Source organism: Aquila chrysaetos, chromosome 19, assembly GCF_900496995.4.
Source record: "Aquila chrysaetos chrysaetos chromosome 19, bAquChr1.4, whole genome shotgun sequence".
NCBI lineage: Eukaryota > Metazoa > Chordata > Aves > Accipitriformes > Accipitridae > Aquila > Aquila chrysaetos.
Genome location: NC_044022.1, coordinates 5,310,435 through 5,333,490, shown reverse-complemented (window position 1 = coordinate 5,333,490; position 23,056 = coordinate 5,310,435). Strand labels below are relative to the sequence as shown.

At 42.5% G+C, this 23,056-nt stretch overlaps 1 protein-coding gene across 1 annotated transcript in view; it reads right to left on the bottom strand.

The window, feature by feature from the left end:
• FLT3 (fms related receptor tyrosine kinase 3) overlaps positions 1-23,056 on the bottom strand; it is a 47,517-nt gene that overhangs the window by 11,381 nt on the left and 13,080 nt on the right. Inside the window, exons 2-12 of the mRNA XM_030043262.2 lie at positions 21,313-21,437; positions 19,482-19,684; positions 18,584-18,699; positions 16,176-16,293; positions 13,746-13,882; positions 13,002-13,141; positions 12,767-12,920; positions 8,066-8,231; positions 3,947-4,053; positions 2,696-2,807; positions 948-1,126 (exon numbers count right to left, since the gene is read on the bottom strand). Of these exons, the coding sequence (XP_029899122.1) occupies positions 948-1,126; positions 2,696-2,807; positions 3,947-4,053; positions 8,066-8,231; positions 12,767-12,920; positions 13,002-13,141; positions 13,746-13,882; positions 16,176-16,293; positions 18,584-18,699; positions 19,482-19,684; positions 21,313-21,437 (1,557 nt within the window). The remainder of the gene's footprint in view (positions 1-947; positions 1,127-2,695; positions 2,808-3,946; positions 4,054-8,065; positions 8,232-12,766; positions 12,921-13,001; positions 13,142-13,745; positions 13,883-16,175; positions 16,294-18,583; positions 18,700-19,481; positions 19,685-21,312; positions 21,438-23,056) is intronic.

The window sequence follows — 23,056 nt, the reverse complement described above, 5'->3', positions numbered from 1 at the left end:
ACCCTCATATTCTGGTAGCTTCTAAGAGCATAAGTATTATGCTTACTTTCTATTGTAATTTCAACGTGAATGCTCAAACTCTATCAGTAGTCACAGCTTCTGCCAGCTGTAGTCAAAAGCACCAAACAGCTTGTTTATCCATGACAAAGGAAATCTCTGTACTGCAGACATCTGGGTGCTTTAAAACACTTCCCAGATGCCACAGCATGTTCCCTGTACCTGAAATATTTTGCCCTGTGGAACGTATATGGTGTTACAACTATAAAGTGCATGGGCAAATAATCATATTGACTTTCTTGTTCAACAAGGAAAGAATCTCTCATGCCCTTGACAAGAAGAGAGACTGCACAGCAGTTCCCAAACCAGGGCTTAGCCTTCTGCCACCTGCCTACAGCAGTTGAAGAAGGTCTCTCCCCCGGTACTCACTCCTGTTTCCCAGCCAGGGACTGACTCTTGAGTGGCTCTGTTGGTTCAGTCACGCTCTTGCTTGGGCGTGCAATGACCTCTATGGGGTGAGGAGAGGTCCCACGGGCATTTCTGGCAGCACCACAGTGACCTCCAGGAGAGGAACAACAGCCAACGTCTGCCACCAGCTACCAAAGTGGCTTCAGCTCTTCCCAAAGCTGATGCCTCCAGGTTTCAGGTAGGAATTACTGAGATGAAATAAAAAAGCAGACCCCAGCATTGCCATGGCTCCATCCTGCACTTCCTATTTGTGTTAAATTTCTGCTCATTTTAATGAGGGTGGCCCCCGCTTTGGGACCAGAGAAAAGAGGCACGTGTCTCCCACTCACCCACCATTTCCCACACTGTAGACACACAGCGCTTGTGTTTTACCTGCAGTGCCATTGCACAGTCAGCCATTTAGCCAGATAAAAAAATACCATAAGTTGTACCATGCCAGCTTTAATTGAGAAAACCTGTGCTAAAACACTGGCTTATGGTACCTGACAGGTTAATGAAACTCCTTTCACAGGCTGAACCGGCAGAATTGTTTGCACAGCACTCCACGGAGAAGGTTGTTGCTGTCTCCTTTACTTCTAAAGTACTGCTTGAAATCCACGACCCCAGGGATCTCCTCTCTGGCAAGAAGTTGTGAATCCCCTCAGTGATTTCTTCTGTACAGCTGAAAAAGAAAGCAGACCAGTTTTGATTTTTGGCTTATGGTGGCATTTTCCAGGGGAGAAGGTGGGATGCTTCAAAACACGTCTTACGTCTGTGTTGGAAGGGAGGCAAGGAGGGAGGGATAGATGGGTTTGGCTTTTATTTGTCACTGTTAGAGTGAGGCTTCAGAGCAGTCGCCAGTCTTATTTTTTTGTGATGGACGTGGCACGGTCAGCAGGGGGTGAACTGGGCTCCCCACCTCCTACACTGGCCTTACTCCCACGCTCCATCACTGCCTTGGCAGGGCACCCGCAACCCCTGACCTCCAGGACCTCCACTAATTTCACAGCTGACATGACCCCCGCCACCACGTCTATTCCCACTGGTTTCACCTTTGCCTCAAACACTCAAACCGCTGAGCAGTTCCAAATGAGCCGCTACTAAAACAATAACTCCAAAATGAACCCACAGTAAAAGCTCTAACTCCTTTCCCTGAAGGTATGTGCTTTCAACCTGAAGTTTCCGTCACTCAAGATGGAGAGCATCCACCCTGTATTAATGACTTATTTAAGACCTGATATGTAGAAAAAGGGAACGTTATACTTGAGGGAAAGGAAGCCAACACAGAGATAATTTCACTTTTAGCTTTTCTATCATTCATCAGCTTACTGCCTAATTTACTGTCCGCATAAATAAATGAGAAAGTAAGTAAATAAACAAAATTTATTCAGCTCTACACATAGTACTAGCTTCTACATGTGGAAGTTCCCAAGAAAAGAAATGTCACAGCATTTTCTTTCCAGAAAGTTGTTTTAAGGAGTATTTTAAACTCACTAGCTGGATGTTTTCTTTCCTCTTCCATTTCTGCACAGACTGATGTTAGGAAGCCTTTTGAGAGGTATGGATGAGAAAATGGTCTAGATATTTTTTTATATCTAGTTAAAATACTTAGAGCTTTATCCACAATCTTCCAAAAGATAATTTGAACCAGTACTCTTCTGCACCGTGGGATTATTAGTTCTTTGGCATATCTAAAATAAAAGATGCAGAGTTCATAAAACAGCTCAAAGCTGTTTCAGCATCTCTTGAAATTTTAGGGCCTGACTCATTGCCCTAAATAAATAGAGGAAATGGAAACACTCTCACTAACTTTACTGGAAACACTCTCACTGATTTTATTAGCTTTGGTAACATGTCACTGTAAGAGCTGTATTAACCAAAGCTTAACCAATTAATCAAGCCCCCATTTACCAATTAATTCCCTGAATGCCCTCTAAGTTTGACAGGCCAAGAGAAAAACTTAGATTAGACTCTGCAACTACCTAACTGTTGATATAAACCCAGTGGGGTTTATTTCAGTGTAAAGAGCCTGAGATACTGATCTTTATAGACTTCATTTGATGCCAATAAAAAAGTTGAAAACTTCCCCTAGTTTTGGTGATCTCGTTCCCCTGGGGTGGGCCCACATCCCCTTGTACAAATGGTTGAGGGTTCATTTTATACTTAGTTTCTTACAGGCCAGTCTTCATTTAACCAAGGATAGCTCAGATATGGTCTTTGCAATGAATCAAAAAGAGGGAAAATGATTTACATGGATGAGTTCAGTTTGGGACAGTTCCTCCAAACCCAGGATGAGGCAGGGTAACTGTCAGCGAAGCAGGAGATCTGCTTGAACAACAACTGCATCGTTATTTCAGGCTTTCCTGCAGCAAGATAACACAAGACAAATTTCTGTCAGCCCTTCAGTGACCAAATCCTTTACATTTATGTGGCAATGCTACGTTTGCCAAGACCAAGATCTGCTTCTGTGTTTTCAAAATAACCCACCCGCATGTCCCTGCGAGACCTGCGTGCAGCCCTCAGTCCTCCTTCCTCCAGCCCCGCACCCCGGTTCTGCGGGACGGCAGCATGGGCAAGGCGAGGGGAGCAGCCACTTCTCTGTACAGGCACAGCCAGACCAAAACAGTGGCAGAGCCAAAATTAGAAGTCTTGACTTCTGCTTTTCTGAAGCAAGAAGCAAGCATTCGGCCCTAGGACTCCCCTGCACCCCAGTTCCGGGTGTCCAGCTTGTACAAAATGGGCGCAGAGGCTCCCTGTATAAATAATAGATAATAAATAACGCTCCCTGACCTAGAGCAAGGCTGAGATGCTGCAGTCACGTGGCAGAACTGAGATAACTGAGAGCATCAGTAAAGATTGTGCGTGGGTGTGAATCACATGAGGCACTGCAGCTCTAACATACGTGTTATACACCAAAGGGTCTCCAGAATAACTGCATTAACTCACAAATGCCATTAGGAAAAAAAATAATGACATAAACACACCATAGAAAGCTAACACCTAATGAGGATAAGTCTTTCCTCTCGCTGTGTATCTCATGTGGTCTCTACAGCAGTCACATATATTCCAGCTCTGTAGAGTTAGAATGGGGTCACTATAGTTTACAGAGCTCCTACGCTTTGTGGTTTTCTTAAGAAGTATTAGTTTTCTCAGTATATGACTAATTCCTCATATTCTGTCCTCTCTGTTTATGGCAGACTAAAGGGAAGAGAAAAAAATTAATAACTTCCTCCTCCTTCCTCTGTTCTCCATCCCTGACCAACACAAGAAATATGACCCACAAGCAGCCGGCATCCTTCTCTGACCCAGTGCCTGGATTTCAGTAGTGGAGTGCAGTGTGAAGAGAATCATGTTTTTGCCTTGTGCTCCTCCATTTTTAACAATAAATCTATGCAAATGAAATGGGGAGTACCAAGGGAAAAGCAACATATTAGCTCCATTTATATCAGTGGCGAAATCCCAGACTTTGCCAAATATTCACAGGGATTATTTTCTCACTTACTTCTCACGTACAGAGTGAATTTTTTTGTCACAACCGTATCATCATTTTCGGCATAAAATACATATATCCCAGACTGGTGCTGATGGTTGCAGAACTTTGACGAAATGCTATGGAGCAAAGAAAAGGAGGGAAAAGGACAAAAGACCAACGTGAAAAAGATTTTAAATGTAGTCAAGACTCATATATATCTATTTGAAACAATTCAACATCTTCTAACGAGGAACCCAGACAAAATTATTTTTGCTCAGAGAATATAAACCTGTCTGGTTTTGCTTAGAGAATATAAACCAGAATGTAACTGTCTTGATGAGAGCATTTGTTTTTTTCCTGCAGTATTGATTTTATTCTGCAATTTTCCTCACAGTTCATGGAGTGCTTCTAGTCTGTCAGGTTGTGATTTTGTTACCAGTCCATTGGAAGACAAGGTATATAACACACCCTGGCACAGGTGCTAAGACCAGCAAAGGATCAAACTCTCTACTCTCCAAAGGATTTTGATGGGAGTTTCTAGGTGATGTGATAAACAGTATTAGGAAATTACAATGACAGGTAGGATCATATGAGGTAAACCTCTCCAAATGGAAAGATCTGACAGAAACTCAGAAATGAGATCACCATCAGAAGTTCATTGTCAATGGGACAAAGCACCAACCATCAAGATACTTCTGCAGGAGGAAGGCCAGCCTTCTACTAACCCCTATGGCGATGGCAGCAAACCAAGACCCAGACCATGCAGGAGATGGCTTGTGACAATGGAAATGGGGAGGGAGAGCTCTAACAAGTCCCTGGGCAGAAGCTAACAACGGAGGACTGCAGAGACTTGAAGATTCATGCACATCTGACCTGTTGAGTCACTGGTTTATGGGACATGGGATGAGACATGAAGGGAATATATCATCTTACAGAGATGGCATCCTATTTCTGTCCTTTTGACTAGGTTATTGTTGTCAGGATGATTGTCAGATTTAAATGGTAGCTATTGCAGTTCATCAACATTAGAAGGCACTTAAGAAAATCTCTTCTTAGATTTGGTTGCTGGCATATTGGGGGCAGATGTTTTGGCCGATTGCTCAAGGATCACCGGGTAGGAGACTCCCAACTCAGTTTTAGTGGTAAAGGCAAGCAGGGAGTTTGAAGCAGAGAGAAAAAAAGACAGCCCATACCAGCAATTTCCAAAGTAAGAGAATGCAGTAATGAGCTCGAAATCCAGAGAACTAAACCCAGGGTATTTCTCATTAAGCAAGATAAATGCAAAGGAACTAAGTATCACCTCACAATTCTAAAGCAGGAGAACTCACATCAAAGCCACTGGCAATTTTGCCTTCTGACTAAGGCAACACCTCCATACGGTTATTGACTTTTGAATGTCTTCACCTGAAATGGCCTTAAAGATGTTCCTGAACTCAGGGACCTTTTGAAATCAGATTCCTTTTAAGTTGCCTCAAAATGGATACTGAAGGCAGGAGAAACTACAAATCATTCATTGCTTTCGAAATCCTAGGTCTGAAGGATTAAATCCTAATGAAATAATTAGAAAATAATTTTAAAAGTGTGTCTTTGATACCTGAAAATATAAGGGGATGTGAGGATGTGAGTATTATAAATTTAACAGAGGTCACTCTGTGTATGAAAACTCATTTGCTCTTAGGAGGGAAGTGAAAATCAGCAGTGTGCTAAAACAGAGAGACAACAAAAGCAAATAGAAAATGGAAATTCTGAAGGAATGTCTGTAAACGCGTAAGGGCAGTGACGGGAGAGATGAATCCCTGGGACTTGAAATTAAAAGCTAAAGCAGTAGACAGAGATAATTAATAAAATTTAATATGATCTATAATCAGGAGGAACAATTTGATAAGGAAATGGCAGAAATCAAAAAAGGAGAAAAATAGGAAATGAAAAAGGATATGAAAGGAATAAAGTAGAAGTGTTGGGAGATGCATTTACACAGAAGTCAACTAAAATACGCAAAGTTAGACTCACAATACATTAAGATGTGTGATGACCTTTTTTGTTTTGTTTCAAGAAACTTTCTGCTTTAAAATCACATTGAAATCTGTGGTGCTACAGCTTGCAGGCAGAATCTCCTAACCTCCCTACCCCTTGCTGCTTCTGGGCACTTCAAACTGAATGAAATATCTACCTCTACTCTTTTTCCTCAGGTGGAATGTGTCTACCCAATGCTAGTATTCAACCAAAACTGGATAGCTGTGAGGGATGTCTGTACAGAAGAATGTAGCTGTCAGATGAAATAATCGCTAAATTCATATATTCTTCCCTCAATTATACTTTTCCATAATATAAATAGGTTGATAAATAAATGCAAAGTATAACTACCTAGAATGAACATTAAAAAAAAAAAAAAAGATTTATTTAATCAACAGCGCAGTCAGAAGGGTGGCCGAGTTATCTGTTTGAAGCAGCCTTCAGGCCGAGCTCCAGCGATGCTTGGGGCGGTGAGGCGGCCGTGGCCGGTGGCCGGTGGCCGGTGGCCGGTGCGGGGCTGGCGATGGCTGAGCCAGCCCGGGACGCGCTGCTCCAGGGAGAGCGGCCGGACTTTCCCCTGCCCGGCAGATGGGGATCAGCGCTCAGCAACCGCTACTGCTGTGCTGCAAAGGCTATCTGAAGTTACTCATAAATCCCAGGCTGCCAGCAACCTTACCGATTAATGAGGGTCTCCTAAGCTATTTCAAGAGTTCTCAAAATTGTTATTGTTGGCCCAGTCCCTGGCACCTTCTTCTTATCTGGATTGAATTTACACCAGCTGTCAATCATCCAAGCAAAACTGACTCCTGCTCTTACAAGCAGTGAGAAGAGGTCCGTGCCAGCTGCAAAGCAAATCAATTCGGCATTATCAGCTGGAGGGAGGTGCCTACCGGACAAGGATGAGCAAGCGCTCGTGGCCGTCCTCTGAGACATCATTTCCAAAATCAGTCTTGACCACAAAGAACAGATCTGCCTAGCCCATGTCAGGCATTGCAGATTAGTCACTAACACCCACCCAACGCTATCAAAGTTTGCTGACAGCCCTCTCTTTATCAGCAGGGACAGAGTTCCTGTGGCCATTGCCAGGAGATGACAATTTACTAATCTGAACTGAGCTGTCTCTGAACCTCATGAAAGTCTGACCCCGATACACCATCTGATGCAGATGAAAAGGCTAGTCTGTTGCAAAGATGATTTGACAAGATAGCAGATAAAATTGAGTGTACCAAAATACTACGGAAAGAAATGATGAAAAGTGTAATCAAGGCTGTGACACAGTTTTATGCAGATGCTGAGAGAGGTTTTAAGAATATGAGAAGAAATCAGTGCAGCCATATTAACTCCTGCCTAGGTCCTGCTTGGGTTTAAAGCTAAAACTTTTAAAGAGCAGCTTGCCTTTATTTTCATTTAGGTGAATAAGAGCTGTTACCTTGAAAGCTATGGGACTACTCTGAAAGAAACTCTGAAGGAAATTAGATAATGTTATCAAGAAATTAGAAAGCTTAGGGAATGGAGAAAACATTAGCCTTAAACAGGATTCATGCCAGAACTTCATTGTAGGAAATAACAGAAAAGGTAGATAACTAACAGGTTTATTCAAAACATGTTTTGCAGCAGTGGAAGAATACATGACCTGGGTAATGAGCAGAACGGTATGTTTCTGCAGCACAGGCACAGTTGAACAGATCTAACAGCGGCCTGGGAAACTACGGGGCCCTGGACTTGATCTGAGCAGTTTGAAAGACACTGGGAACATCATCAAGAACAGGATGACAAAAGGGGAACATGTAGAACTTGTGATCCAGTATGAAAGCTGCAAGAGATCTGTAACTGAGAAATTATATTAGAGAGAAGGGGAATGGCAAAATGCATATTAACTAGAGGGTTGCTAGATGCATAACTTACCAAAGGGTTCAGTATAACATGGAGAATAAAGTGATCCTAGAAGTTAGCTACATGAACTGCTGTTGAAAGCCAAAATAATGTTTGAGTGCCTTTTGTTAACACAGCTTTATCGCATGGCCCATCCACATTTTAAAAACACAAAGAGAGTACAAAACATGGACAGTAAGCAGTCTAAATGAGATATAAAGAAGAAAAATTATTATATCAAATTATTCCAAAATATTCAAGTACCTGCGTCCATCCACACTGTAACTTTGTTTACATGGAAACATTTTTTGGGAAGATAGCCACATGCATCTAACTGGTGGATATGCTGTAAAGTTAACTTCAAAGCAAAACTCTTCCTCACCAATTTCAAAATCGTCTTTAGAGTTGGTTATATTTATAAATCCTTTTTCTGAAAAAAAAAAAAAAAAATTACAAAGGCTGGACTGCTTATTGAAGGAATTTTGACATCTGTATGTTTTTCACTTTGGTTATCACAAGAAAAAAAAGCACCATGTTACATCACAAAAAGCACCCTGTTAATCAAAATAAGATAATGCTTCAAAATAGTATTGAAATGATGTCACTGTGTTCAGCTGCAGACAAATGATCTGAACCTGCTGAAGTTGCATATTTGGTCAGACCAGAGCCCTTCCAAAATGGTCCGACATTTCTCCCCAGCCTGCCCTATAGAGCCACAGGGCTAACACCACCATTATTTATTTGGTTTTAGGTGTGTGTTCCAGTTGTTAACAGCTGCATCTCCTGGCTTTCCTCTAACAGGGAACAAAACCAGGAGGCACCACCAGCATAATCAGATGTTGATAGTAGTTGTTTCTCCTTCCCTGAAATGAGCTGAAGATTTTGCAAATTAGTCTTGTAGCTGCTCCTTTATTTCTCCATCTAAATTAGAGATATTTGATGCAAGACAACAGCAACATGAAAAAGTGTTTTGAAGATGTGCATGAACCATGAGCTGCTGGTACTTGCCCTGCTAGGGTGGGATTAGTTTCACCTAATGGAGCTGTCAGAAGTTCAGCGACCCACCTAAGCTACTTGTCTGGACCTCTGATAAACTCAGTAGAATGGGACAGGCATGTCCAGATGTATCCCATCCTAAAATCAAAGATAACAAAGATGTACTGAACTGCTTCTGGAAGTATCTGTCTCTTGACACAGACTGCTGAAGGAACCAAAGTCATTGCTGGGGCTAGATGTCTCATGACATGAAATGAATCCCACCCAAAGAGACTGAACGGCAGACACTAGTGGGAGGAGGCTGCCCTAGAGGCATCAGTGGGGCTAGGATCAGCTCTGTAAAAATCACAGAATCATATGCATTGGAAGAGATCTCTGGAGATGTCTAGTCCAGCTCCTGCTCCGAGCGGGTCCAACTAGATGAGGTTGCCCAGAGCCATGTCCAGCTGAGTTTGGGGTATCTCCGAGGAAGCAGACTCTACAACCTCTGGGAAACTTGTGCCAGTGTTTAATCAGCCACATGGTGAAAAACTGCCCTGTGGAAATATTGCTGGACTAGGTTTTTCCTTTTGAGTGTTTTTCTTCTGGTTATAACCCTATATTCTGCTTGGCACGTTTTATCTCTGCCTAGCTTACTGGTTTAAAAAATGCTATCTGGAAACTCCCATATAAACCACAAAAATGTCAGTATTTTTAAAAAAAAAGCAATTCCTTTCATGACTGTTCTCCTACTTTCTGATATTAAAGGCTTATTGGTTTTATAAATTGGACCTTCATCATTTGAATGATCTTTCAGACCTCATCCTTCCAGGCAGAATGTCATCTCTGTGTGTACTGTTAACAACACAACCAGCCAAGAGTAAAGACTTTCTCCAGAGTGCGCACAAGGACCTTGGAGCAGGCTATGCCATTTCTCTGGAAAACAACTCAGAAAAAGTAGTTTCTCTCTTGAAGGAGAAAGAAAATAGCACATTATTGCTTGGCTTATCATTTTTTTGGCAGGTTTAAGTGTATTTCTGCCAGAGAAACGGTGAACATGATTATTCAGCAATGACAGAGACGTGACATGAAATTATTGAGACTGGAATCAAAGCTTTCAAGTCTCTGTATTTATTGTATTTGTTTATTTGTTGCCTTAAACCTAACATGCTGCAAAATAGCTTGCATATTCCTGAATCAAGACTGCGTAGTGCTAAAAATTCTTTAGTCAGCTCTGGTGGAAATCGAGCATAAGAAGTGCAGAAACAAAAAGCCTTGCAGCTGCAGCTGTTGGCATTATCTCTGTTGAGCTTTAAAGTGGCCCAACCACCCTGCCTGACCTGACCAGCTACACAAGATGGGATAAGTTGGTTGAAGCATCAATTAGCAAAGAACAAACCAGAGCTGTCTGGCTGCAAGGCGTTACTAGAGACCAGAAGACCACCCATCAACGTAGTTATGCTAGCCAGGCTCCCCAGGCAATGCAGTATGTGCCAAACAAATCAATTTTCTCTTGCTTAAGTTACACCATGACCATTCCCAGTGTAGCTATAGCTGCTGACTCACGCACAGCGATGGTTTAAAGGTAGGACACTGATCCTTTCAGAAACTGCAACCCTATGACATGGACAACTGAGTGAAATCTGTATCACTGCCAAAACTGAACCTGGGATGCTAGCACAAATTCACACCAACAATGGTTGTCATTAATACATTAGGCTAAAGGCTGGGGTGGATCAGAAGCACAGGATATACCTGTATAACCTCGGAGAGAGAAGCACGGCTGTTAGCTAGGTATGACAACATCCTCCCCCTTTAATCCACCATGTAAGTAACCAAACAGATTTTTTTCATCAGCAAAGCCAATGAGCCCTCAGAAGTTTTGTTGGCTTAAGTGGTATTAAGGACAATCATTGTGGCTTGGCGTATCTCAGTCAAAAAATACCCCACTCAGAAATACAGCCTTCCGGGGGCAGTGACTCAAATATCCCCTGTTGCTGTGACACATACACACACCTGATAGTTTATGGATCCAAGAAGCCACTATTTCTGAACTGGGCATCAGTGCTGAGAAAGAACAGGATCTTGCCCTACCTCTACGCTGCCCCCTCACCCCTACCTTCCTGTTTACTATGAAGATGTCTGTAGAAAAAATGCCCAGGTATCGTACTCAGTTATTGTAAATGATGAGAGAACTTCCTGCTCAGTGGTAGGTAGAAGCTGAAAAGAGGATATTGCACTGGGAAAGTAATTTCTGAAGAGACTGGGGTAAGTATTCTCACTTCCTAGCCTAGGTGTTGTAAACTCTGAGAGCAGCTACATCTATGGTCAAATGTGTGGTGAGTGCTTCAGAGCGCCTTGTTCTCAGGGCTACAGACTACAACTCCAGGCACGCCAGTCAGAAAACTACTCCCAGTGCTTACTCCAGCAGCACCGTTCTAACTACAGCTTTCCTTTTTATGCCTTATTTCCAGACTTATGCCTATTGTATATTATTTCCACCTGAGAAACAAGGTTTGCAGTCGGGGCTGTTTTGGTCTAACTTCAACACCGCTGGCTTTTAAATCAACATGTTGCTTAAGTAGAGTGATGTTTGCTTTGGTATGCTTTTGATTTTTAAAATTTTCAGGCCTTGTGTAGCTTGGTGTTAGGAGGATGGTTCCCTTCAGTGCCTGGAAAGCAGGAGACAGGCAGAACAACCAATAACGCTGGAGTAGTTGTCTCTCTAGTTTCAGGTTTTCCTTCAGATCCATCACAGCTGCAGCAGCACTTCTGTATGCAGCACTTGCTATTCATCATCTCCCTGGGCTTACATTCTCCATTAACACAAAAGTTTAATTTCTTTTCTGCTACCAGTATTGGAGCTAAAATACTTCCCCAGATTTACTTTCCCATAAAAAATTTGGCAAACTCAAATGGCCACTTGCCAGTCACTCCCTTGCCATAAGCGGAAAGAGTTATTTCTTGTTTGTTCTGGGTTTTGAGGGGGAGAGCCCACCACCAAGAACTTGCAACTGCTTGATTCCTTCCTGTCGGATCCAGGTCAGGTCTGGTACGGATTTTGTATCTGCTTTTTTCTGTATCAGAGCAATGAGCACCTGAAGGGACCATACGAAAGAGCAGAGCAGAGGCCACGAGAGCCTCTGCCTTACCTCCCCACCTCCGAAGGTGCAGCAAAGGTGGGGTGGAGGTGTCGTACGTGAGTGAGCGAAAGGGAGATGCAGCGGGAGAGAGTGGTAAGGTGGAGACTGAGGCCACGGCTACGGCTTTTCAAAGCCCATACTGGAGTCACAGCAGGACATTTCTGTCTCACATTAGTTGAAACCAGTCACTGGTCCTTCCAGACTCTGGCCAAACTAATACATGGAGCGTTAACAGCTGAACATGCAGGGCAGGTCATGCATTTCATATTCTTGGCCAGCTCCAGAAACAGTGTTTTCTGCAGTGCTTTACCTCTAGCTGTTTGTATGTGCTCTGCAGCTGCCAAAATCTGAGTTGGTGGCACAGAGAAGGGCTAAACAACTACACTGCTCCCCCCTGCCCAGAAAGCCGAAGGCATAGTCCCTGGGGACCCTATAGCTTCGTGTCCCCACGAAAAGCCACCATGGCCTTGCGTCACGCTGGCTGAGAGTCACCTACAATAACGTGAGATGAATTCCAGCCTGTGTTTCTAGACATACCATTGAAACAATCATGTAGACTAGATCTCTAAACAGCTCCATTTCATTTCACTTCTAAAAGCGCTGTCTTTTTTGGGGAATTATTTGAAAAGCAATATAAAGAAAAGGTTGATTATCTTCAGGTCCAGAATGACTTGATTCAGATTAATCTCTTGGCTGTCCTGGACTGCCAGTAAGTGCAAATAGACTTTCTCCTTAGAAAAGGAACTGTAAACATTCGCTGCATACCTGCAAGCAAAGAACTGCCACATGGAAAACAAAGCAAAACAACCAGCCGAGGGACAAAATTAACAGCGGGGGTTGGAATTACCTAAAACTGTAACCAAAGCAGTTTGATTCAGATGAACGGTAGAAGAACAGGTATAATGTCCACTATCACTTCTTCCTGCCGCTGAAGCAAATGCATACTGGATCCGAACTGCTGAGTGATCTGTTTGATATTCTAATCCTTCAAACTGGCGATCCTAGTTTTCAACAGAGATTCCCATTTAATCAGTTGATAGTGCCCAATATTACCCATTTTAAAACAGGTCCTGTCTTCTTACCTGCTCAACTTCTTTGTTTTCAAAAGATAATTTTATTCCAAATTTATAATTATGGTGAACAGCTCTGCATCTGATCAGCAATGGTTCCCCGACTTTAAGAAGTAATTCAGGTAAAGGTGCTGGTTGTCTTTCATTTAAATCTACAAAATCAAAACATAGTCACTGAAACAACTGTCACTTTGCCTGGAAAAATGCTCAGTCAGATGAACATTTTTTCTGCTAATGCTGTATAGACATCCATCATTACACTGTAATGATAATTAAAATTTGGGAAAATTACTTATTCATCATGAAATGAGTAAATTTGATGGATTTAGATGTCTCAAACCGAATTTTGTCATAATTTACAAGATATCTATAGGGCACAGTTCAGCACAGAGCTTAGCTCAGGTCAGGTTTATTTAAAAAAACAAATTGAATGTATCTATTAATTTATAATTATTTATAAATGTATATATTTGAGAACACTTTGAAGAGCATTTCCATGCAACACAGTCCTAAAAGCATGAAGAAAAAGCTAAAAGGTATTTAGCAAATGTAGAAGGGCAGGACATTTTTTACAGAGACCACAAATAGCTATTAGAATTAGGCTTTAAACATGCGACAGAGCAATCATATTCACTGTTAGATTTGTTCCACTAATTACAAACAAGTAGCTTAGCCCAGAAAGTGTACTCAGATGAGTAGTGAAATTACAGCGGCAGGATCCAGCTCGCATGGAAGTAAACCTTAGAGGGAAGTTACCTATTGTAAAGAGGCTGGCACATTCTCTGCCCAGGTCATTAACTGCACAGCACCATATATAAGTTTGAAATAATTCATGTTGTACCTTCTGTATGCCATCTATTTCCCCAGTTTCTTCATGCATTTTATCAGGGCAACTGCAATTACAAGCACAATTATTCATTGACTCTTTTGGTTTTAACCTCAAGCAAATAAATCTGATAAATCTCCAAGCCATGAGAATATACAAACAATAGTGGGAAAACTGGATCTTACATAGCTGAATAAAAAGGAACTAGGAAAGGTGAAGATAAGAAAATAAAAATGTCACAGCCTAGGCAGGAATATAAGCTGAAATGACCTGAATGCTCAAACTGGCTCATAGGCAGGTAATGCTGTGACTACAGTCTGGACAAGAGTGAAATCATAGAGGCCGAGCTTTCACACCACATCTCCGAATTGCTGGTGGTGGGAGCTGGTGCAAACCCAGCAGCTGTTGTAAGACCCAGATCCCAAACTGCCGTGCTGCAGAGAAAGGCATTATTCCCGCTGTTAATAGAATCAACTTTATATATTAATAGAACGGAAAAAAAAAATCATTTAGCTCAGAAAATGATGACTCTTTGTAACATCTGCCCAGCTCTAATGCTTCAGGTGAAGTCCCTGGTGACTGGAAAAAGGGAAACATTGCACCCCTTTTAAAAAAAGGTAGAAAGGAGGACCCTGGGAACTACTGACATTTTAGCCTCACCTCTGTGCCTGGGAAGATCATGGAACAGATCCTCCTAGAAGCTATGCTAAGGCACATGGAGGACAGGGAGGTGATTTGAGACAGCCAGCATGGCCTCACCAAGGGCAAGTCCTGCCTGACCAACCTAGTCGTCTTCTATGATGGAGGGACTACATCAGTGGACAAGGGAAGAGCTATGGATGTCATCTATCTGGAATTCTGTAAGGCCTTTGACACAGTCCCCCACAACATCTTTCTCTCTAAATTGGAGAGATATGGATTTGATGGGTGGACTGTTTGGTGGATGAGAAATTGGTTGGATGGTCACATCCAGAGGGTAGTGGTCAACGGCTCGATGTCCAAATGGAGATCCGTGACAAGTGGTGTCCCTCAGGGGTCCGTACTGGGACCAGTGCTGTTTAATATCTTCATCAATGACATAGACAGTGGGATGGAGCGCACCCTCAGCAAGTTTGCAGATGACACCACGCTGTGTGGTGCGGTTGACGTGCCTGAGGGAAGAGATGCCATCCAGAGGGACCTGGACAAGCTCAAGAAGTGGGTCCGTGTGAACCTCATGAGGTTCAACAAGGCCAAGTGCAGGGTCCTGCACCTGGGTTGGAGCAACCCCTGGTATCAATACAGGCTGGGGGATGAAGAGGTTGAGAGCAGCCCTGTGAAGAAGGACTCAGGGGTATTGGTGGATGAAAAATTGAACATGAGCTGGCAATGTGTGCTTGCAGCCCAGAAAGCCAAGCGTATCCTGGGCTGCATCAAAAGAAGTGCTGGCAGGTCGAGGGAGGGGATTCTGCTCCTCTGCTCTGCCCTGGTGAGACCCCACCTGCAGTACTGTGTTCAGCTCTGCGGTCCCCAGCACAGGAAAGACGTGGACCTGTTGGAGCGGGTCCAGAAGAAGGCCACAAGAATGATCAGAGGGATGGTGAAAGGCTGAGAGATCTGGGATTGTTCAGCCTGGAGAAGAGAAGGCTCCAGGGAGACCTTATTGCGGCCTTTCAGTTCTCAAAGGGGGCCTATAAGAAAGATGGGGACAAACTTTTTAGTACAGCCTGTTGTGGTAAGACAAGGGGTAATGGTTTTAAACTAAAAGAGCACAGATTGAGACTAGATATAAGCAAGAAATTTTTTAGGCTGAGGGTGGTGAAACACTGGCACAGGTTGCCCAGAGAGGTGGTCGATGCCCCATCCCTGGAAACATTCAAGATCAGGTTGGACCGGGCTCTGAGCAACCTGATCTAGCTGAAGATGTCCCTGCTTATTGCAGGGGTGTTGAACTAGATGACTTTTAAAGGCCCCTTCCAACTCAAACCATTCTATGATTCACATTTCCAAAAACTATGAAAAACTGGAGGGAAACAAGGTATCTTTGATTTGTTCTTGTGACATCAAAATACTAGAATCTGGAATAACTTTTTTCAGTCCAAGAGCTGAAAGTTTCCAAAAGAGCACAACAGCTAAAATTTCTAAGAAAAATGTGTTGCAGCACTCCAGAAGTGGATCATGCAGACACAGGTTTTCAACTAGCACGCAGGTATGCAATCCCGCAGAGCCCAACTCCAAAAAATTCTGACCCAAAATCTCTTATTCAGTTATCTCCACGGCTCACTAGGCACACTAAGCAGTACAAAGCCTCCCCCTTCTTCTTCAGAAGATGGTAAACTTTCAGTCTAGAGATTCAACATGCATATAAACATAGACTGTACCTCTTTTCAGGTGTTTTGCAAAATATCCACTCCACAGAGGGCTGGGGGTAGCTCTCAGATATGCACTCGATAACATCCGATTTTTCCCTTTTCCTGAAATAGGGTTTGCCTGGTTTCTCTGTTAAAAAATCATGCAAATGTTTAAGAATGCTGAAATCATTTTGAAATAGTGTTTTGCTCATTTGGCAGTACATGAAGTTACAGAGCTGTGATTTGTTTCAGGAGGTTTCAGCACTGAGGGAATAGAAAATGATTCTGCCCTAGGAATATTGTGGGTTGGTCTCATGAGCTTTTCAGCCTTGATTGCTAAATGCACAGCTTCCCCCATATCAAAGGCCTGCCTCTATACACCAGAGGATAATCCTGAGACTGATACTGAAAGGTGTTAATTTGCTGTGGTTGCTATTCATTTCACTGGGCAGGAGCACAGATACCTTTCGAAATCACATCCCAAGCCCGTGGCCTTTGGTGGAGTATCTGTTGAGACTACAAAGTCTCTACACAAAATGGGATCTTGCATACTACTCAGTCAGATCAGATACACGATGGAAAAACAACAGGTGATAATGACTTCTGATAACCAGCAGACTTCTCTATCCTATATCTGTAACCCAGGGGAAAAAGGTTCCTAGACAACTCCCAGTCCCCTGAACCCGTCAGGCACAGAATTGGACTAAGCACAAAAATTTAATGTATTAAAATTGCGAAAGATTTGACTCAAAATGAAAAGCATTGAGTCTGGTTTTAGGTCATCTTGCAATGAAATTACAGCTTCCACACAGAAGAGTGACATTTTCTTTAGAGACATAGTTCCATTGCCTGCAAGGTGACATGCTAAGGTGAAACCAATGCTTTTGGTTTTTTAATTTCTTTCTTCATTTATCTCTTGTAAGCTGGGCCTAAAAGGTTTTTTTTCACCTATAGAGAGTCACATCTCAGTTGAAGGATTCACATCTAGCCTGGAGGATTTTATGAGAGATGTAATTATCATATTAGATTCACAGGAGCAAAGAGAATGCAGTCCAAGCAATCGATATGGAAAAGAACTTTATCAAGGCTGTTTCAAACTACTCTTGCTTGCACGTATACTAACATTTTTTACCTCTAAAGCCTAATTGATATAGTAGAGAAGGTAATTTTTAATTAAAGATTTAATACTCTGTCCCCTCAATGAAGCTGTTAAAATTATAATTGGGACATACAACAGGCCTTCAAATAAAACACAGAGAGACTGGAGGTGACACTTCTGATACCTGAGAGAGAAAAAAAGTCAAACAGAAGAAGTACTTTAAAAACAAATGAAGAGGGAATAAAAAATGTTGATTAGTCACAGTTTATTAAAAACAAGGCAAGTAATGATGCTTGTTGTTAAACCTGTCTCTAGAAGGGTCTGCCAGTCTTTTAGCTGTTCGGATTGATGTTTTGCCTTCTTTTCTTTGAAATTTCTTTTGAAATTTTTAATTTTACCTTTGAATTTGGTGCTTTCCAGACAAAATAATATAGTGTTTCTCTTCTGTTAAAAAAAATGTCAACGTGGGTCTTTTTTTTTTTTTTAAGATGTTCTTGGACACTCCTACTTAGAAACAGAAGCTTGAACTTTGTTGCAGCAGTTGCCTTTGCATCAGAGATGTCTCTTGTGTGATCCTTGAGAAAATTCAATCAAATCTGCTCCCACTGCAAGCCTTTCAAAAAGTCGCACCTCCCACGTGCTCTTTCATGAGCATTTAACAGCAGTTAAAATCTCAGCTTCTCTGGCACCCTTGTGCTGAGCAGCTGCAGTACTGATGCATTTTACCCTAAAACCCAATAAACAAGTAAAGGCTGGCACTGAGAAAAGGGACCTTGTCTTTCCCCATCCCTCAGTGGTGCCTCTTGCTGCCCAAAGAACAGCAAAAGGAAAAGCTATGAGAGAAGCGCAGAGACCCAGCGGCAGGCACAGGCGGAGGCAGGCAGAGTGGGACAAAGCATCGCTTCGGAGCGCCAGAGACCGGAAAATAAAAGGGATGTCCTGATCTGGTCCAGATAACAGCCCAGCCGGCAACACCGAGGATAAACAGGTTAAGATGCAAGCAAACAAATCTAGCCCGCGAGCTTTGAGAGCACACAAAAGCCGCCCTCGATTTGTCCCTTTTGGTACAGAGGGAAATCTCTCATAGGGGAGAAGAGGGCTGCCACGCATTTACATCTTTATTTGTTCATTTGCATGGTTTATTGACTAGCGAAAGCTGACTCTCACGCAGTCTGTGGTTTTGACTTCAGCCTCTGAAGACAGCTCCAAGTCCTATGCAAATCTAGGAAGATGCTTGAAATGCAGCACGCGGGAGCTTCGTTGCTTTGAATGAACTTGAACCTCTCCTCTTGAACCTATTGATGGAGTTACCCCTTTCATCTGAGATAGATATACTTACTTCGGATGAGAACAGGCACAACTATTGTGTAATTGCTGGTTTTACTTGTGACCGAGAGGGTGTATTTTCCAGCTTGTCCTTCTTTTATTTGGGAAAAAGCCAAAGACGTAACATATCTATAAAACAGAAAGTAAACCTGTATTTGTTATCTAGAAGGTAATATGCAGCACGCACAATAAAATGTTAGCTCTTCAGCTCTTGCAAAATCCCTTCAGAGATACTAGTATTCATTATGTACATAGCACCCTTCAACCTGAAGTGTTTTCATCACGTAAGTTCCTACACAAGCAGCACATAGCAACTTGCAGCCACAGGTACCACATGCTTAATGCTGAGCGTGGGGAAGGACGGTCTTCCTGACGTTAGGACAGCTGGGGAGGTCCACAGGGAAATGCTTTACCTACAGTCCCATCCTGCATGTTTTGCAGGGGGAGGCAATAATCCAGCCTCAGGTTCCAGCCCAGGCTTGGCTGTGAGAATTAGGATGCTGCTGCTGCTGTTTCTGATCTGCAGTGTGACCCTAACAAGTCACATAATTCTTCACGCCTCTGTTTCTTTGACTATAAAATCATAATTTTGCCTCGCATGAGCGCTGCAAAGCTCAAATTGATCAATATCAGAGTGTCCATGGAGAATACCATGCATGATGCTATACAATTTAAAGGAACGAGCCTATTTCAAACTATTTTTGGCTTTAAGATTCTTATGTGTCTATGTGTCTAAATGACAATCAGCAATGTGCTGCCAGGTGACAACAATTAAGAAAGACTAGAAGTTTTAAAAATATAATGTATTACATGAAACCAAACGCAAGCAGAGTCACAGAAAATATTCCATTTGCATCCAAACCCAAATGATCTCTTAAAGGATCTTTGATCCAGTACATCCCTTGACTTACCGATTCTCCGGGTCCAATGAAGGTTTACAAGCTTTGCTCTCTTTAAAGAACCAAAAGCATGAAATGATCTCTGAAATGTTCATTATCACTCTTAATTCAATATCTTCAAACATATTGACTTCCACATTTTTAGTTGGTTCATAGATGTTCTCTGCTCCTTGAGAATTCAAGTAACACCCAAGATCTTCCAAAATGGTAGAAAACTGCAATGCAAGAGGACAGATTGTTATCTATTTATTAGCAATTAGCTCTATTTGCTTTTTTGCATTCAAATATTTTTAAAGGATGCTCTTCTGGAAAAGCTTTCATAAATTAATAATGCCTCATAATGCCCAAATATGACTACAGATTATACTGAAATAACACTTTCATCATACGTTCATTTTGTTTACTTTTGGTTTTCTACTGTCCAATTCATTCATAAATATGTCAAATTCTAATGCAGGAGGAAACACTACAGGATTCCTGTTGAATTAGTTAATTCTGTTCTCTAGACAGACATCACAGAACAATTTTAGCCAGAAACTTGATAATTTCCCTTAGTGATGTGGGCTATTCTTTACTCTCATTTTTGTTTCCTTTCATGTAGAACCATAGGAAGACATAGAACTATAATACAACCTTTCTGTTTGCGACCTCAATGCAAAGGCAGGGCCAGAATATTATTTTTTTTAGCATCCCACTGCTTGTCACTGCATCATCTGGGTAGACTGCTCCTCAATTCCTTGGGGGCTTTACTAGGCAAGGAACATTTGGGCTGGGCGCCTTCAGATCTTTCATTTCCTCAACATTGCATATGGTTAAAGGAGAATCGCAAACAGAAAGTGAATATTCCACAGTCATTCTGAAAACCACCGATGAATTAATGAGTCTCTAAGCTTAGCTGCAGCAAGAGGTGGCAAGTAAATAGTTCCATGTGAAGAGTAGCTCTAAATGTCTCCCTTACTTTGGCGGGTGAAATTTATCCAGTATAACTTTATGAAAGGACAGAGCTCCTTGCAACCTCTGCTCTGCACTGTCCTGTGTCAGTTGGTTCTTCTTCTTTGCTCCTTCTTTGTCCCTTCCCTTGATCTGAGAAGTATCTAGAGATAACAGCCATATTGTGCTTTGTCTGACACAAAGACAGCACAGCTTTGACTGGTATACCTTCATTTGTTATCTGAATTATTGATTTACTTGTCCAGGAATGAAAAAAATTTCATAAGACTAATTTGAAACAAGAATCCTCAGGAAATATTTTAATCGCGGGTCTCAGCTGCTTTATAATTTAGTTGCACACCACCTCTTCTTGGCCTTCTGCCATTTTGAGTCAGAGGAGAAGAAAAAAAAAAAAGATATTTGATTCACTATCCAGCTTTGGTGTCTCAGTCGAGGTTTAGACCAGGCAGGGATTTATGGGCTTTGGTGGTGGGAATAGAAGGCGGTACAGCTTCCTCATCAGTCCCAGCAGCTGTGGCAAACACATACCGCGGCAGGCCACTGGTTCACACTGTGGCCTTGGCAATCCCCTCTTAAGGGCACATAGTTTTTTACATTGATACATTTCCAGCAATATTCAGCAATATTCAGGCATGCTGATGTAAGACAGCATCAAGGCAGCAATTAAAAAATCGGTTTTAGAGAAAACTGGTACTTATTTATTTACAGTTTCAAAGTATGAATTATGGTACGTATTTCCCTCTAACCTTTGTAGTCATATTTGGCCTAACCCTGGTTATTTTGACTGTGACATCCTCACAGCCTAAAGGTTTAGGGTGTCGTAAGCTTCTGGGAAGGTATTTCTGGAATGGACAGGAATATTTTATAGGCAGCTCATTCTCTGTTAGATTACCTTAGGAGATACCAATGTCTCTGGTGTTCCTGAACCTTCATCCTTCTGGCTGATAAACACACATGTAATCTCAGATGTATTTTGAATCATTGCAGAAGTGAAAGTAACTGCTGTCATAACAAGAACTGTAAAACAGAAATAGAAAACAAATGTAATCATGTCTAGATCTCTGCTCAGGGATAATCATTTCAGTAAAATTAAAATACAACAAACCTGTAGAAAGATTACATCTTTTCAAAAGCAAAAGGCAAAAGGAATATGCAGATATATCGTGTGCATTTGCAAACTCTGCATTTGTGTGGTGAAGCTGAGTGGAAGCACTATTCGGAGAACCTTTCAAAAGCACAGATGCATCACACTTTAGAAGTGTGTCTCATAATATTGCATAAAACGTCTAAAGACAAAAGCCTCTATGTGTTATGGAGGTTCCTTTAGAAACTACATTATAAGACACAGGGTCCCTCTTGCAGATCGCTTCTGCATCAGTGTGTGTGAAGGGGCTCTGCAGCACCAAACCCTGCAGCTGCAGGTCAGCGTTTGCCCGTCGTGAGCCGGAGGATGATCATGCACCATCCCTCCCATCGGCACTAAGGAGGTGTCCAAGTCAGAAACACTCCCCGAGCACGCCTCACTCCTGCTCAGTGCAACGGCAAAATAAAGTCCTCCAACTTGCAATGGCAAAATAAAGTCCTCCAACTTGCCTCCAAGAGCCCACGCTCAGCTCACCCAAGGACTCAAGATCTAGTTGATCTTTCCCTTCTCTCCAGGACAGGCTGTATGTGATCTGACATACCGAACACTCTCCTGAGCCTTCCTGGCGTGGATTTGTGCACCCCAGCAGCTCGCAAGTGAGGTCCAGGTTAGATGCTTCTTCCCTGGAGCTGCCTTGTGCTCTTTCCCCTCCGGGAAGCAAACAAGGCAGCAATTCCCACTATTTTGAGGAAAGCAGATGCAGAAAGTGGAGGGCAGGGAAGAGTAAGCCCACGGCTTTCTGTTGCCTTCTCCTTCCTCCATACCTCCCTCTATAGCCTATAGAGCCCGGGCAGCTCACTTGCTGGCTCCCAGCCCTGGCAGGAGTAGCAAATGTCATTTCTCCTTATGCATAAGGAGCAGTGTGGGAAAGCTTCTGGTGCCTCAAAGGCATCATCTTTCCGGAATGCTTCATATGAGCCTTTCTGTGGGGACTGCAGCTTGAAAAGTCATCTTTTAGCCTTAAAGGAGCTATATAGTAACCACGCCCCCACCATTGCACATAAACAAGAAAAACAGAAGTAAGACTGCACAACTGGCAGGGTGAAATGTGTCTGATTTCCATTAAGTCCCTAAAGCCAACCTTCAACAGTACAAATAAGCAATGAATCATAAAATAACATTTCTCTCCTGGTGACCTGGAATATTTCTGCCCTCGGGTCTTGGTTTTTTGTGCCCCCCCCGCCCCTTACCTCCTGAGATGGTTGGACACAAAGCAAGGTGCAGAGTTGAAAGGAGAAAAAAAGGTAAATATATCAGGGACTGCTTGAAGGGTGAAAATAATGAGACTGTTTCTGCAGGTGATGGAAAGAGCAAAACTGGAAGAAGGAAGAAATGAGTAAGAGTTGCTGCCATCTCCTCTTTGATGTTTGTGCCTTCTGGAGCTGCCCAAGCGCTAAGCTGGCAACACTTCAACAACCTCTTCTCAACCCTCTTGGCAAATGTGGATTAAGACTGTGTCCTTCTCATTCAGGCACCTAGCACACACTTCATT